We start from the raw sequence: 12590 nt of genomic DNA on the forward strand, positions 1-12590 counted from the left end.
AAACCTGCATCTATCCGGAACAGCAGTTGCAATCCGAACCCTACTTACCCGGGAGTAAGCCCCACTGAACTGAAGCATGGCAGGGTTAGGACTGCGTTGTATAGTAGGCAATCCGAACCTCACTTACGGGAGGAGAGGGGGCAAGCCCCACTGAATTCAGTAGGCCTTACTTCTGAACAAGTATAGTTAGGATTGCGCCGTTACTCCCGAGTAAACTCCGGCGCACAGTCCTGCTGTCATCGTGCACCCATTTACTTGGCTGCAAAGCAAGCCCCGCTGACTATATAGGGGGAAGTTGCGATGAGGGGGGGGGAAGGTAAACAAACAAACAAACAAACAAACGTGGGGAAGGGGGAGGTAAACAAACAAACAAACAAACAAGGCGATGTGGGGTTTACAAGCAGCGAAGGGCAGCAGTAACTCACGCAGCTTCTTCCACATGGCCCGGTGGCAGGCGAGGAAGCCCTTGCGGAGGGCGGCGCAGACGGCGGCCGGCTTGTGGGATCGGAAGCCCTTCTGCTTCTTGATGAAAGGCCAGAGGTTCTCCCGGGCGAAATGGGCCGCCTCGCGCCCGCCGTGCCCATCGCAAACGGCGAAGAAGGCCACCGAGCGGTCGCAGCCGCCGCCATCATCCCCGCCTAATGCTCTGCCGCCGCCGCCGCTCGCTGCGCCCATCCCCGACGCAGCCTCTGGCTCCGGCTCGACCAAGATGCGGGTGACGTCCTCCATGTATTTCCTGCCGCCTTGGTCCGAGAAGAGGCTCACCCCCAGAGAGCAGGGACCCTCCATGCGGGGAGATCGGGCCGCCCCCTTTGCCTCCTCCCGACGGGAACCAGGCTGCAGCCGCCGCGGCCCCCCCCCCACCTCCTTCCTCCGCTTTATCCCTTCTTCTCCTCCTCCTCCTTCCCTGCTCCCCTGAAAAGCCTAGAGGTGATCCGCGCTCGGCTTCTTTCTTTTGATGCCCCCTCCTCTCCCCCCCCCAAACAATCAATCTCTCTCTTTCTCTCTCTCTCTCCCGGCCGGCGGTGACTTTATTGTTTATGACCGTCGGAGGAAGAGGAGGAGCCGCGGCGGCGGCGGCGGCGCTGGCAGGCGCTGTCCAGGCATGCCCTGTTCTGGTTCTCTCTCTCCCCGTCTCTAACCCTCCGCGCGGGCGGCTCGGAGCGCGATGTAGCAAAAGGCGGAACAATCGCCGCTTCCGATAGAACGCCGGGGAGGTTCGACGTTCCAAGGGAGGAGCGGGGGGCGCGCCTCGCGTGCACGAGCCTCCGCCTCCCCCGCCGAAAAGGGAAAACGAGGGAGGCGCGCGCAAAGGACAGATTTGCCAGTTCTCCCTGTTGCTCCTTCCTCCCACTCGCTCACAAACTCAAATCTATTCATGCGTGTTTTAAGGATCTCCTTGTAATCTAGGCAGAAGGTGGAATGGGTTGGCGGTTACAGTGCTGTTAGTATTTTTAAATTAATATTTATTTGATCGTTGGATTTGTTAGTCGCTTTACCTTACCCCCAAGGCAGCGCAAAGCGAAACAAAAATAACCCCATATTAAAACCTAGGGGAGGAAGAAATGCGTTCAAAACACCCCGCACACTTCTCAAAAGCTCTACAGATAAAAAAGGACAACCGAGGGCCCTGGTTACAGAGGAAAGGTTATCTCTGGCGTTGATTTTTATTATATTTTATCGTTCGTTTTATGTACTCCGCTTTGATCCGTTTTTACAGGACTCAGGAGTGCAAGTTATTGAATTCATAAACAAAACATTAACATTCCATTGTTAAAGAGTATCTTTTAATTCATATTATTATTTTTCTGTAATTAATATTTGTTATGATGGAATGAGGTATTATTAAAGCATGCTTTAATTCGTGTTATTATTTTTCTTCTTTAGCAATATTTGTTGTTATAATTCATGCATGCATTGTGCAAGAAGTGGCCTTTTTGGAAAACGTTATCCCAAGTTGTTCGAAACCATGTATATATTGTTTTATTCAATAAAGTTTTCTTTGACTTATTTTTTTTAACAAAAAATGGTTTGATTCAGGTTAAAAGGTGTTTGTCTTTGATTTTTAAAAATTATTTTAATGGCATAATGAATTCATATTCATGAAGTTTTCTTGGCAGGGTCTCTCCTTTTAACCTCTTACTTGTGCTATGGTAACCACATATAACAGAAATATTTAGAAATTAGACTACAACAGGCTCCAGAAATTGTTAGTCTTATGACTGTCTTGGCCTTGTTACATACACAGTGGTTAGAATGATGGACGGTGAGGAGCTGCAATATGTTTTATGTGCCTGTGACACAGAGCCCTACCTTCCAGTTAAAATTATGATAATTAAGCTTTGATATAGTTGACAACAGTCTGCCCTGCTTGCGTTTAATTTCCCTCTGACCAGACTGCTTGCATTTTTTACTACTTTGTGTGTGTGTTTATATACCGGCTAATTAGGCATGGATAACACACTCCATGCAGCTGATGATGTGGACACTAGTTCACGAAAGCCTATTATGCCATAATAATATGTCATTCCCATTGAGCTCAGTGGGACTCCCTTCCCAGGGCCATTAGGTATATGACTTCAGCCTCAGTCCTCAAGGTGTTACAAAACACTATGTTTCTTTATCTTTTTACCTGAGGCTCTGCAAATAACAGGTTTGACAGGTCTCTCTGTCCAACAGGGCTTGCAATCAAAAACTAGACAAAACACAGGAAGGTTTGTAACTTGGCATCTTACCTGGCTTTGTCACAACCAGAAACTTGCAACAAGGTGTGTTGAAAAGCGACCTGAATATCTCAAAAGTGCTAGATACCCTTTTAGAAGAAGAAGAAGAGTTTGGATTTGATATCCCGCCTTTCACTCCCCTTCAGGAGTCTCAAAGCGGCTAACAATCTCCTTTCCCTTCCTCCCCCACAACAAACACTCTGTGAGGTGAGTGGGGCTGAGAGACTTCAAAGAAGTGTGACTGGCCCAAGGTCACCCAGCAGCTGCATGTGGAGGAGCGGAGACGCGAACCCGGTTACCCAGATTTAATTTACTTATTAAAATGTATATGCCGCTTAATAAAAAAATATATATCCTAAGTGGTTTAACATTAAATGATTCAGATTGTTTATTAAAAAATAGCAATAAAAACAGACTTAAAAACTGGTGACAATACAGTTAACAAAATATAGATAAAATCAATGATTTTTAAAAACAATTGAACATAACAAGGTTTCACGTATGAGTAGGCTTACCTAAATCAAAAAGTTTTAAGTAGGTGTCAAAAAACTAAGAAAAAAAAGGTGCCTGCCTGGTAATAACTGGGCTGTAATGTTTAATCAGTTAGGTTGGTGATTTTTGCGACGGGGCAATGAGGAGGAAAAAAGCTTAACTGACTCAGAAGGTGCCCTTAATTAATCGGACAGCAGATTGTTGTTTAAATAAGTTAGTCTTAATAAACGCAATCCTAAAAACTGTAAATAACAAACATTATTTTATGAGAAGTATTCACTATTTTTTTTAAAAAAAGTTTATAGTCTCTAGGTTTTGTACATCCTGAGATATGATGTAAAATGTACCAGCACTCTTCTTAGTCAGTTCTGTGAGAAACTAGCTGTTGGTATATGTATTACAATTGTGTATTTTACAAAGAATGAATTAAAAAGGGGCAAGACAAATTCATGGAGAATGTGGCTGACCACAATGGCTATGTTCTCCCTGTAATAACAGGATACTGCACTCAACAGATCCTGATCCAGCAGGGATTTTCTTATCTTGCAGACATTTTTCTAGGAATTCTGTTCAGCCAATGAGGGGAATCAGATGCTGAACTGAATGGTCCTTCTCAATTATGTTTTTATTAGTTATAATATTTTGGGATGGACCCTACCTCTGAATAGCAGCTGCTAGGGACCGACAACAGGGGCGGGCTACTGCCCTCAACTCCTGCTTATAACAAACATAAGGCTGGCGCTTCTTGGAAATCTATCCGCCAGACAAAATGGATCGTTCTCTGAGCCCAGGAGGGCTAAGCAGGAAGGTCCATTGCTTGCAAGGAAGCAAACCTTTCAACCTCTTTTCCGCCACTCTTCCCAGCATTCCGCGAGAGCCCCGGCGGAGAAGACTAAAACGTACAAAATACGCCGACCAATCAGAAGTGAGGGAAGGCGGGCGAGGTGAAAGAATAGTTCCGTGCGCGCCTGCGTGAGACGGACGAGGACTTGAGCGCGCCCCGATACGTTAAAGAATGTTTGGGCGGCCAGTTTGTGCGGGAGCCGGCTAAGCTGTTCCTAAGGCAACGAGGCGCAAGCAATCGAACTCAGATGTCTAGAACAGGAAATGAGAGAGGAAAAAGGAATAATATAGAACTAAAGCGAGATGAGCACCGCAACTCCAGAGTCGTTCGCGACTGGACTTAACTGTCAGGGGTCCTTTACCTTTTTATAGATATTTAAGTGGTGATCGTTTGCCATAGGTATAAGTAGCGAGTGATAAATACGATATCGAGAAATACCTAAAACTATAGCTATATATCAGGATGTAATCATCATCATCATCATCATCATCATCACTTATACCCCAGCCACTCTGGGCGGCTTCCAACAAGAGATTAAAAATACATTAAAGCATCAGTCATTAAAAACTTCCCTAAACAGGTCTGCCTTCAGATGTCTTCAGAATATGCTTCCTTCTGCCTACATATATGATAGATAAGGCTATTGTCTGTTGCCAAAGGACTTTTTGAAATTCAGTATACAGTATTTATATCCTGCTTTTCCTCCAAGGAGCACAAGATGGCTGCCCAATTCCTCCCTCTCCTTGATTTGTTTTTTTTTTTTCTTCTTCACAACAACCCTGTGAGGTAAAATAGGGTGAGAGGTATAATGACTGGCCCAGGGTGAGCTTCAGGATTAAACTAGGCTTTGAGTCTTGGACTCTGAAATCCTAGTTTGACATCCATTGCAGAGAGTTACAGCGCCTGCTGTACAGGTTACAGCAACATTTTCTGTGCTCTTTCAATAAAGATTATAAAGTATCCAAGCGCTTGAAATCACACATGACAACCAACACCTGTATACGCACAGTTGACAGGATGGAGAAAAGCAACCTTTTGGCTGCCTTAATTTTGGGCACAGTAGGATGGTAAAGTGCTAAGCATAAAGGGTTACTAGTGAGTATGCATCACCAGCAAGTCATTGTGTTTCACTGGCAAAATACGTGGGCCGTGGCAAGCAGGCCTCTGTTAAAGACCCACTGTGTAGTCTTGGGCATGTGACAATAATGCAGTCTCAGTTCTCCAGACTTAAATTGGAGCAAAGGTCACCACAATGTTGCAAAAATTGCAAGATTTAAAACATGCAGTAAGGAGGTTTTTTTAATAAATGGTAAGTAATCACATATATTGACTTGTTGTATACCTTCGATGCCAAAGCACAAGCTCTCAGGTATGTGATTCTCTTTATGTCATGGTCATAATTCTTGGATTTGCCAGATGGGAAATAAATAGGGCCGGCATGTGTAGCAGGGAAGGGGGGGCATCTGGGTACACTTGCCCCAGGCCTCAGAGGGCTAAGCTGGCAGAGGAGCTCCACAAGGGGCCTGCCATACTTATGCTGTCATGCCAAGAATGCCCCATTTCTCTCAGCTGACCAGAGAGTTAATGGGCGAAACAGCCAGTGGTGAAATGCCCATGCCTGTCTGTATGAACTGCAAGTCTTCAATAGTAACATCTGGACCTGTGTTACCATGTTCTAACATGCAGCATCAGATCAACTTAGATGGCAGTGTCGTGCTGGCACATCTCATGGATAAGACTCCCGCCTCATGCCTCAGACAAGCTCTGCACGGGCCTGAAATAAGGTATTATTTGCCTAACAGCACATACCTTTGCTCTAACTTGGGGATAGGCAGGACATTTTTTTAAATTGAAGCAGGGAGCATGGCTGCTCAGAATGCAATAAAGCAGTGGCCTGATTCTGGAAGAAAACCAAAGGCTAGAAGTTGGCTGAGACAACTCTGCCCCTTGCTCAGAGGCTCTGATTTGCATATACTGTATTTAATGGTTGTAGTTCAGTGGTAGAGCATCTGTTTTTCATGCAAAAGGTCCAGGTTCAATCCTTGGCATCCCCAGCTGGGCTGAGAGTGCCCTCTACCTGAAACCCTCTGTTCACTGAATCACAGAATTATAGACTTTGAAGGGACCACAAGGATCATCTAGTCCAACCCCCATGTAAAGCAGGAATCTTTTTGCCCAACATGGGGCTTAAACCCACAACCCTGAGACTGAGAGTTATCATGCTCTACTGACTGAGCTATCCAGGTGTTGATTATCTTCCACGGTCAATAATTGTTATATTGAAGGAACAGCAGCTGAAAAAGACCCAAATGAACTTTGTACATGTTCAGAAACCAAAGGTTGAATCCAATGTTAGTCCTACTCAGAGTAGGCCATACCTTAGGCCCTTTAATTTAAATGGGGCTACTCTGAGTAGAGCTTAGTTGAATACCCCACCAGATAGATAGATCTATCTCCAGGGCTAAGCAATATTTTTGCAAACAGTGGGAGACAAGTCACGACTCAAATCAAGCCCAGGACAGCTTGTCACTTTGGCTGCTTAGCTTAGTTCTACCTCTGCTTTCTAAGAAGCTTCCCAATCTTACAACCTAAACTAGTTCAATGCACATGTCATGTGTGACTACCAGTACACTAACTAAAATGTTGCACTGTGGTACAGTCAGCAACTTTTGCAGCGCAGTTCATGTACATTTCCATGAACTGTGTGCACACCATACATTTAAATAACAAGTTCCCCAAAGAATCCTTAGAACAGCAGTTTACCTCCTCAGAGAACTAGAATCTCCAGCACCCTTAACAAACTACAATTCCCAGGATACTTTGAGGGATGTTTTAAACATGCTTTAAATGTTCACACTGTGTCACCATACTCAGCTCCATCTCTGAATATGAAGATTGTGGTCTTGTTGTTGTGAATGTTATTAATATATTACAGATTATTGATGTGCCTGACACTCTTCTGACGCAAGACTGTCTCTGCCCCAAGAGCTTGCAAGCATGGGAAATAAGAGGCAGTGAAAGATAAAAGGAATAATCTGTGACACTTAAGATTTTCTTACAGGCTTAATTCAAATACAGCAAGGAAGGGGAGCCTGTGGTTCTCCAGATGTTGGACTACAAGTCCCTTCAACCCGGACCACTGGCTGTTGCTGGTTGGGAATGATGGATGTTGTAGTCCAATAACATCTGAAGGCTCACAGGTTTCCTCACCTTGAAGTACAGCATTGTAACCAGCAGGTTGAGCCAAAGGCTTTTCTGAAAAGTAAGCTTTGGTAGTAGTAAGAAGGTAAAGGTAAAGGGACCCCTGACCATTAGGTCCAGTCGTGACCAACTCTGGGGTTGCGGTGCTCATCTCGTTTTATTGGCCAAGGGAGCCGGCGTATAGCTTCCGGGTCATGTGGCCAGCATGACTAAGCCGCTTCTGGCGAGCCAGAGCAGCGCACGGAAACGCCGTTTACTTTCCCGTCGGAGCGGTACCTATTTATCTACTTGCACTTTGACGTGCTTTTGAACTGCTAGGTTGGTAGGAGCAGGGACCGAGCAACAGGAGCTCACCCTGTCACGGAGATTTGAACCGCCGACCTTCTGATCGACAAGTCCTAGGCTCTGTGGTTTAACCCATAGCGCCACCCGCGTCCCTTCCGTAGTAAGAAAGATGGTGACAAAAAGGGGTTTGGGGAAGATACTCCCAAGCATCAAAGTCATCTTAGGAATAAGGTGGCTGGCATCATGTACAAAGGGTGCGTTTAAATACATGTTGACGTTCCCAGATGTTGTCACACCACTACAAAGGAACATGAGAAGCTGCCTTGTACTGAGCCAAACCACTGGTCTATCTAGCTCAGGGGTCAGCAACCTTTTTCAGCTGTGGGCCAGTCCACTGTCCCTCAGACCATGTGGTGGGCCGGACTATATTTTGAAAAAAATATGAACGAATTTGCCCCACAAATAACCTAGAGATGCATTTTAAATAAAAGGACACATTCTACTCATGTAAAAACAAGCTGATTCCCAGACCATCCGCGGGCCGGATTGAGAAGGCGATTGGGCCGCATTCGGCCCAATCGCCTTAGGTTGCCTACCCCTGATCTAGCTGAATGATGTCTGCACTACCTAGCAGCAGCTCTCCACGTTCCAGTCCCAACCTATTGAAGATGCCAGGGATTGAACCCAAGACTTTCTGCAAGCAAAGAATATATCTGCCACAAAGCTACAGCTCTCCCCTATAAATTAAGTTTCCAGTCCACATGGTTCTGAATAAAGGACTGACTGAAACTGAGACAGACCATTGGTCCATCCAGCTCAGTAATGTTTATGCTGACAGACAGTAGCTCTCCAAGATTTCAGACATGGTTCTGTCGCAGTCTTATCTAGGAATTCTGGGGATTGAACTGTCTGTATGTAAAGCAGTCTATCACTGAGCTATGGCCATTCTCCTAATAGGACATCAGATCTACCACACACCTGGACAGCTCCTCAGAAAGGTGAGGAAAAATTCCATTTGTAGTTTGTAATGAGAAGGCACAGCACATATTTGAGGATCTTGGAGAAGTTTTTCTTAAGGGTGCACTCTACACATGCCTGGGGGAACTATGTACAGAGGTCCTTTTTGGAAAAGATTTGTTTTCGCTTTGAGGAAAGGCACAAGTTTAGGAACAGTTTTTCCTCTGTACCCTTAAGAAACTTATTTTTCCTTTGCTGATGCTTTTAACTTTACCATCTTCAAAATTTAAGCTTGGAGACCTCTTTGATTGTACTGCAACCCTTTCTTTTAGAAAAGCAAACAAACTACAATCTTTAAATCTGCAACCCTATGGAATGTGCTGCAACCTATGAACAACAGGAATTTATTAGTAATAACAGTAACAAATAATGGCTTAGCAGTACATATCGTTACTAATATTAAAGTTGACAACCTTTAAACTGACAACCCTGTGGACCGTCTTATAATATTTTTTCTCCCACCCACCCCTTTTGATTTTAAAATCTGGACTAAAAGGGATGAGGATAACTCCTTTTTTGTTCCAATGTGCTTCCAAACTATACAGAAGAATTTCGTTTTCATTTTTTTAAGAGTTAACATTGCTGTTTTGTTTCTATTAAGAAAAACAGAACACTTCTGTTCTTTCATTTCTATTGTGAAAAATAAAACAATTGCCATTTTACTTTATTAAGAAAAAAAACCAGGGTTTTGTTTCGTTTTCAAAAGTTAAAGATGCATTATTATTTTTAATGTTATGGGCGGGGGAGGAATAAAAGAAGTCACTTTGCTATTTTATTTTACTAAAATAATTGAAAAAAGTCTCATTAAGTATTTTTATTCTCGTTGTTCTTCTTGTTGTTGTTGTTGTTCCTGCAGGCGCACTCTTCCACTAACTCCCGAGACAGACGGGTACCAACCATATATTATTATTATTATTATTATTATTATTATTATTATTATTATTATTATTATTATTATTATTATTATTATTATTATTATTATTTCATTAGAAGCAGCAGCAGTGAAAAGACCGCAGCCACCGGGTCACACGCCAGAGGAGAGAGAAGCAGCGCGAGACCCGCGGCCTCGGCCTTTCCCCTCAGACCTCCTTCTCCCCTTCCTCGCGCTCCCTTCCTCCTTTTCCCTCCCTCCTTCCTTCCTTCCTTCGTTCCTTCCTTCCCTCCCTCCAAAGCGGCAGTAGCAGCAGCGGCGACGGCGCCCCCAGCGGCTCCCTCCCGAGCAGGCCTCGCCCCGCCGCCGCGGCCTGAGGCGAAGCAGCCGCCGCCGCCGCCTCATCAGCAGAGAAGGCGCTGAATCCCCCGTCGCCTCGCCTGGCTGGGAGGCGGAGCGAGCAGGAGGCCCCGAGCGAAGCAGCAGGCCGGCCCGAGCCCGGGAGCAGCGCCGGCGGGAGGCGGGCGAAGAGGCAGGCGTCGCCGCCGCCGCCGGCCTCTCTCTCTCCCTCCATCCACCCCTCTTCCGCCCGCCCGTCCCTCGCTCGGCACAGGCAAGATGGCGGCCGTGGAGCTGGAGTGGGTGCCCGAGACGCTCTACAACACCGCCATCTCGGCCGTGGTCGACAGCTACGGCCGGGCGCGCCGCAGGGACATTCGCTCCTTGCCCGAGAACATCCAGTTCGACGTCTATTACAAGGTGGGCAAGGCCGGCGCCGGGGGGGACGGACCCCGCCATAGGGCTGAGGGGAGGAAGGGAAGGGGGCACCCCCTTGATTGTATTTGGGGGGGTCCGCGCAAGGGCGGCACTGAGGAGCGCCTCTCTTTCCCCCACCCCCGCCCTGTACCGCTTTCCCAATTTGGGGGGGAAGGAAGATGGCTGCAGCCCAGCCCATTTTCACCTCGGCCTTCCTTCTGCATCCAGCCACCCATTTCCCCAAACGGGAGCTTTTCCTTCTGCCGTCCGAGTGGACTCCCCCCCCCCCGAAAGCCATGCCTCCCCCCTTGCTCCTAAAGCTATTACTTGCGCCCCCTCCCGCTGTCAGATTTGGAACCCCCATCCTTATTTGTTTTGCTCAGGAAGCGTCCCAACAGTTTCTTTGCCCCCCTCTGTACATTTCAGAAGGGGGCTCTGTTTGCTACTCGCATTTTATTTGCAACCCACGCCCCAGGAATCTTGTTTTTACCCATAGCCTCCTCCTGCTCCTTCAAATGGGGTTTGCACCCCCTTCTGAATGACCAGTATTTCAGAATTGGATTTGCTCATGTAAAAAACAACAACCACCATCCTCTTTGCTTGCGCTCCCTCACTGTAGAATGTGGACCCTCAGAGAATGTATGTTGCTTATTTACCCCACTCCCCGTTATTTGGCTTTTTCTCCCCTTCACTGCAGAGCTTGCCCCTTGTAGAATCGCTTTTTAGACCCTACCCGGAGTATTTTCACCATTTCTTGGGACAATACTCACCATCATTATAGTACCTCTCCCTGTGATCTCTTTTTTTATTTTGCCCCTTGCAACCCCCCCCAAAAAAACAACCCCCTTCTTTGCTGCCTTTTCCAGAATTTTCCTTCTCAAAAACTGACTGCCTCCCTTTCCAGTTTTGCACACCCATCCTAGGCAAGTTCCCTGACACCCCCCAAAAAAATTCCTTGATCCTTTCTTTTATTTGCTCTTCTTACCCTGTATGTAAGCACCCATTCTAGAATTTGTCCCCTAGAAAAAACTAGTATCACTTTTTGCCCCACACCCCTTTCCTCCAGAACTTGGAACAGATTTATGTCTCAGATTTGGGGGGCACTTTCCAACCAGGCCTGTTGGGGCAGGGTGATCGTAGCAGTTAAGTCTGCATAGGAGCCTAAGCTTGCAATCCTGACTCCACTTATCTGGGGGCAAATCCTGTTTAATTCAGCAGGACTTGCTTCTGAGTAGGTATGGTTAGGAGGATTGCACCATAAATGTGTAATTGATATCTCTCTTTCTAACCCTCGACTGCAGAGGATTAACTAGAGTACTGTTTTGTTGGAGTGGGGTGTCATAATCAGCACTGCTGTGGCTGTGTGTTTCCAGCGTTGGTGTTTTTCTTGAGAGTGTAGAATGCTTTGTAATACTGTGATGTTGGATTACGCTGTCTTGCCTAGACTATTGGGAGCAATAGAGAGAGATTTGTGTCCCTCACCTCACTTTGGTTTGTAGAACTGGGGTGCTGAAGAAAATAAGGATTTATTCTCTCTCAAGGTTCTCATGACAGCTGGAGTTCTTAATCAGAAGTACCCTTTTAACATAAAGACTGCATGCTTTTCATTTTTCCTAAAATCGCCATCTCAGGTTAGTTTTATTGCTATTTGTTTTGCCATCCAGTTAAATATTCAAAGTGGTTGGTCCTTTGAAAATGTCAACTTTATAGATCAAGGGCAAGTCGAAGGATGCCTGGTATTTTCCTAGAGTTTGTATTCTATAAGCTGCTCTGGGTTGCGTGTAGAGTCTCCGCTTCCATCATTCTTCGATGTTAATCTTATTGTTTGTTATAGAGCAAATTGCTCTGTGGTGTTTATCCAGTGTTCTTTAAAAGACAAAGAAAAGTAATACTCATTATGGGTCTATTCTTGATAGTGGAAAAATAGGTTCAACTTCTACCTACACGTTTTGGGGTGGTGGGTATACTAGCATGTGCCCCTGCTTCTTAAGAAGGCAGAAAGAATAATAATTGATTCCATCCCCACCTTCCCAAGCCTTAGCATATGAGAATTGTTTTCCAGTCCTTCTGTATGTGAGCTTTTAAAAAGGTGTCTCGATAAAAGGCACCCCCCACTTTCATCATTGACCTAGTCTAGAAGGACAATCAAACAGGAACAGCACTGTAATGGGATCCATTTAAGTCACTTCCAGATACCCTCTACCTTAGATATTGGGGGGGGGGCATTTAAATATTCACATTTTAGCCACTGAATGGACAGAGCTTTTGGTTCAAGGGAGGCTTTTCACTCAGCATTTCCAACACAAGAGAATCTTAGTTTCTGCAAAAGGCACCCCTTCGAAAGAAAGTAGTATATATTTATTTGTACGCTGCCTTTTTCCTTGACGAGACTCAAGGCATC

The 12590-nt window shown here is 45.6% G+C and overlaps 2 protein-coding genes across 3 annotated transcripts in view; one reads left to right on the forward strand and one right to left on the reverse strand.

Moving 5' to 3' along the window:
* The window catches only part of PPM1D (protein phosphatase, Mg2+/Mn2+ dependent 1D), a 35453-nt gene extending 34188 nt beyond the window's left edge, over positions 1-1265 (reverse strand). The window contains exon 1 of one of the 2 annotated variants that reach the window (XM_082200822.1): positions 426-1265. In XM_082200822.1, the coding sequence (XP_082056948.1) occupies positions 426-789 (364 nt within the window). In that variant the 5' untranslated portion in view covers positions 790-1265. The remainder of the gene's footprint in view (positions 1-425) is intronic. The other variant, XM_082200823.1, reaches the window with a different exon arrangement.
* Positions 1266-9811: 8546 nt separating this feature from the next.
* The window catches only part of APPBP2 (amyloid beta precursor protein binding protein 2), a 37900-nt gene continuing 35121 nt past the window's right edge, over positions 9812-12590 (forward strand). The window contains exon 1 of the mRNA XM_082200915.1: positions 9812-10192. Within this exon, the coding sequence (XP_082057041.1) occupies positions 10052-10192 (141 nt within the window). The 5' untranslated portion in view covers positions 9812-10051. The remainder of the gene's footprint in view (positions 10193-12590) is intronic.

Source organism: Podarcis vaucheri (assembly GCF_965113315.1).
Source record: "Podarcis vaucheri genome assembly, chromosome: 15".
Lineage (NCBI taxonomy): Eukaryota > Metazoa > Chordata > Lepidosauria > Squamata > Lacertidae > Podarcis > Podarcis vaucheri.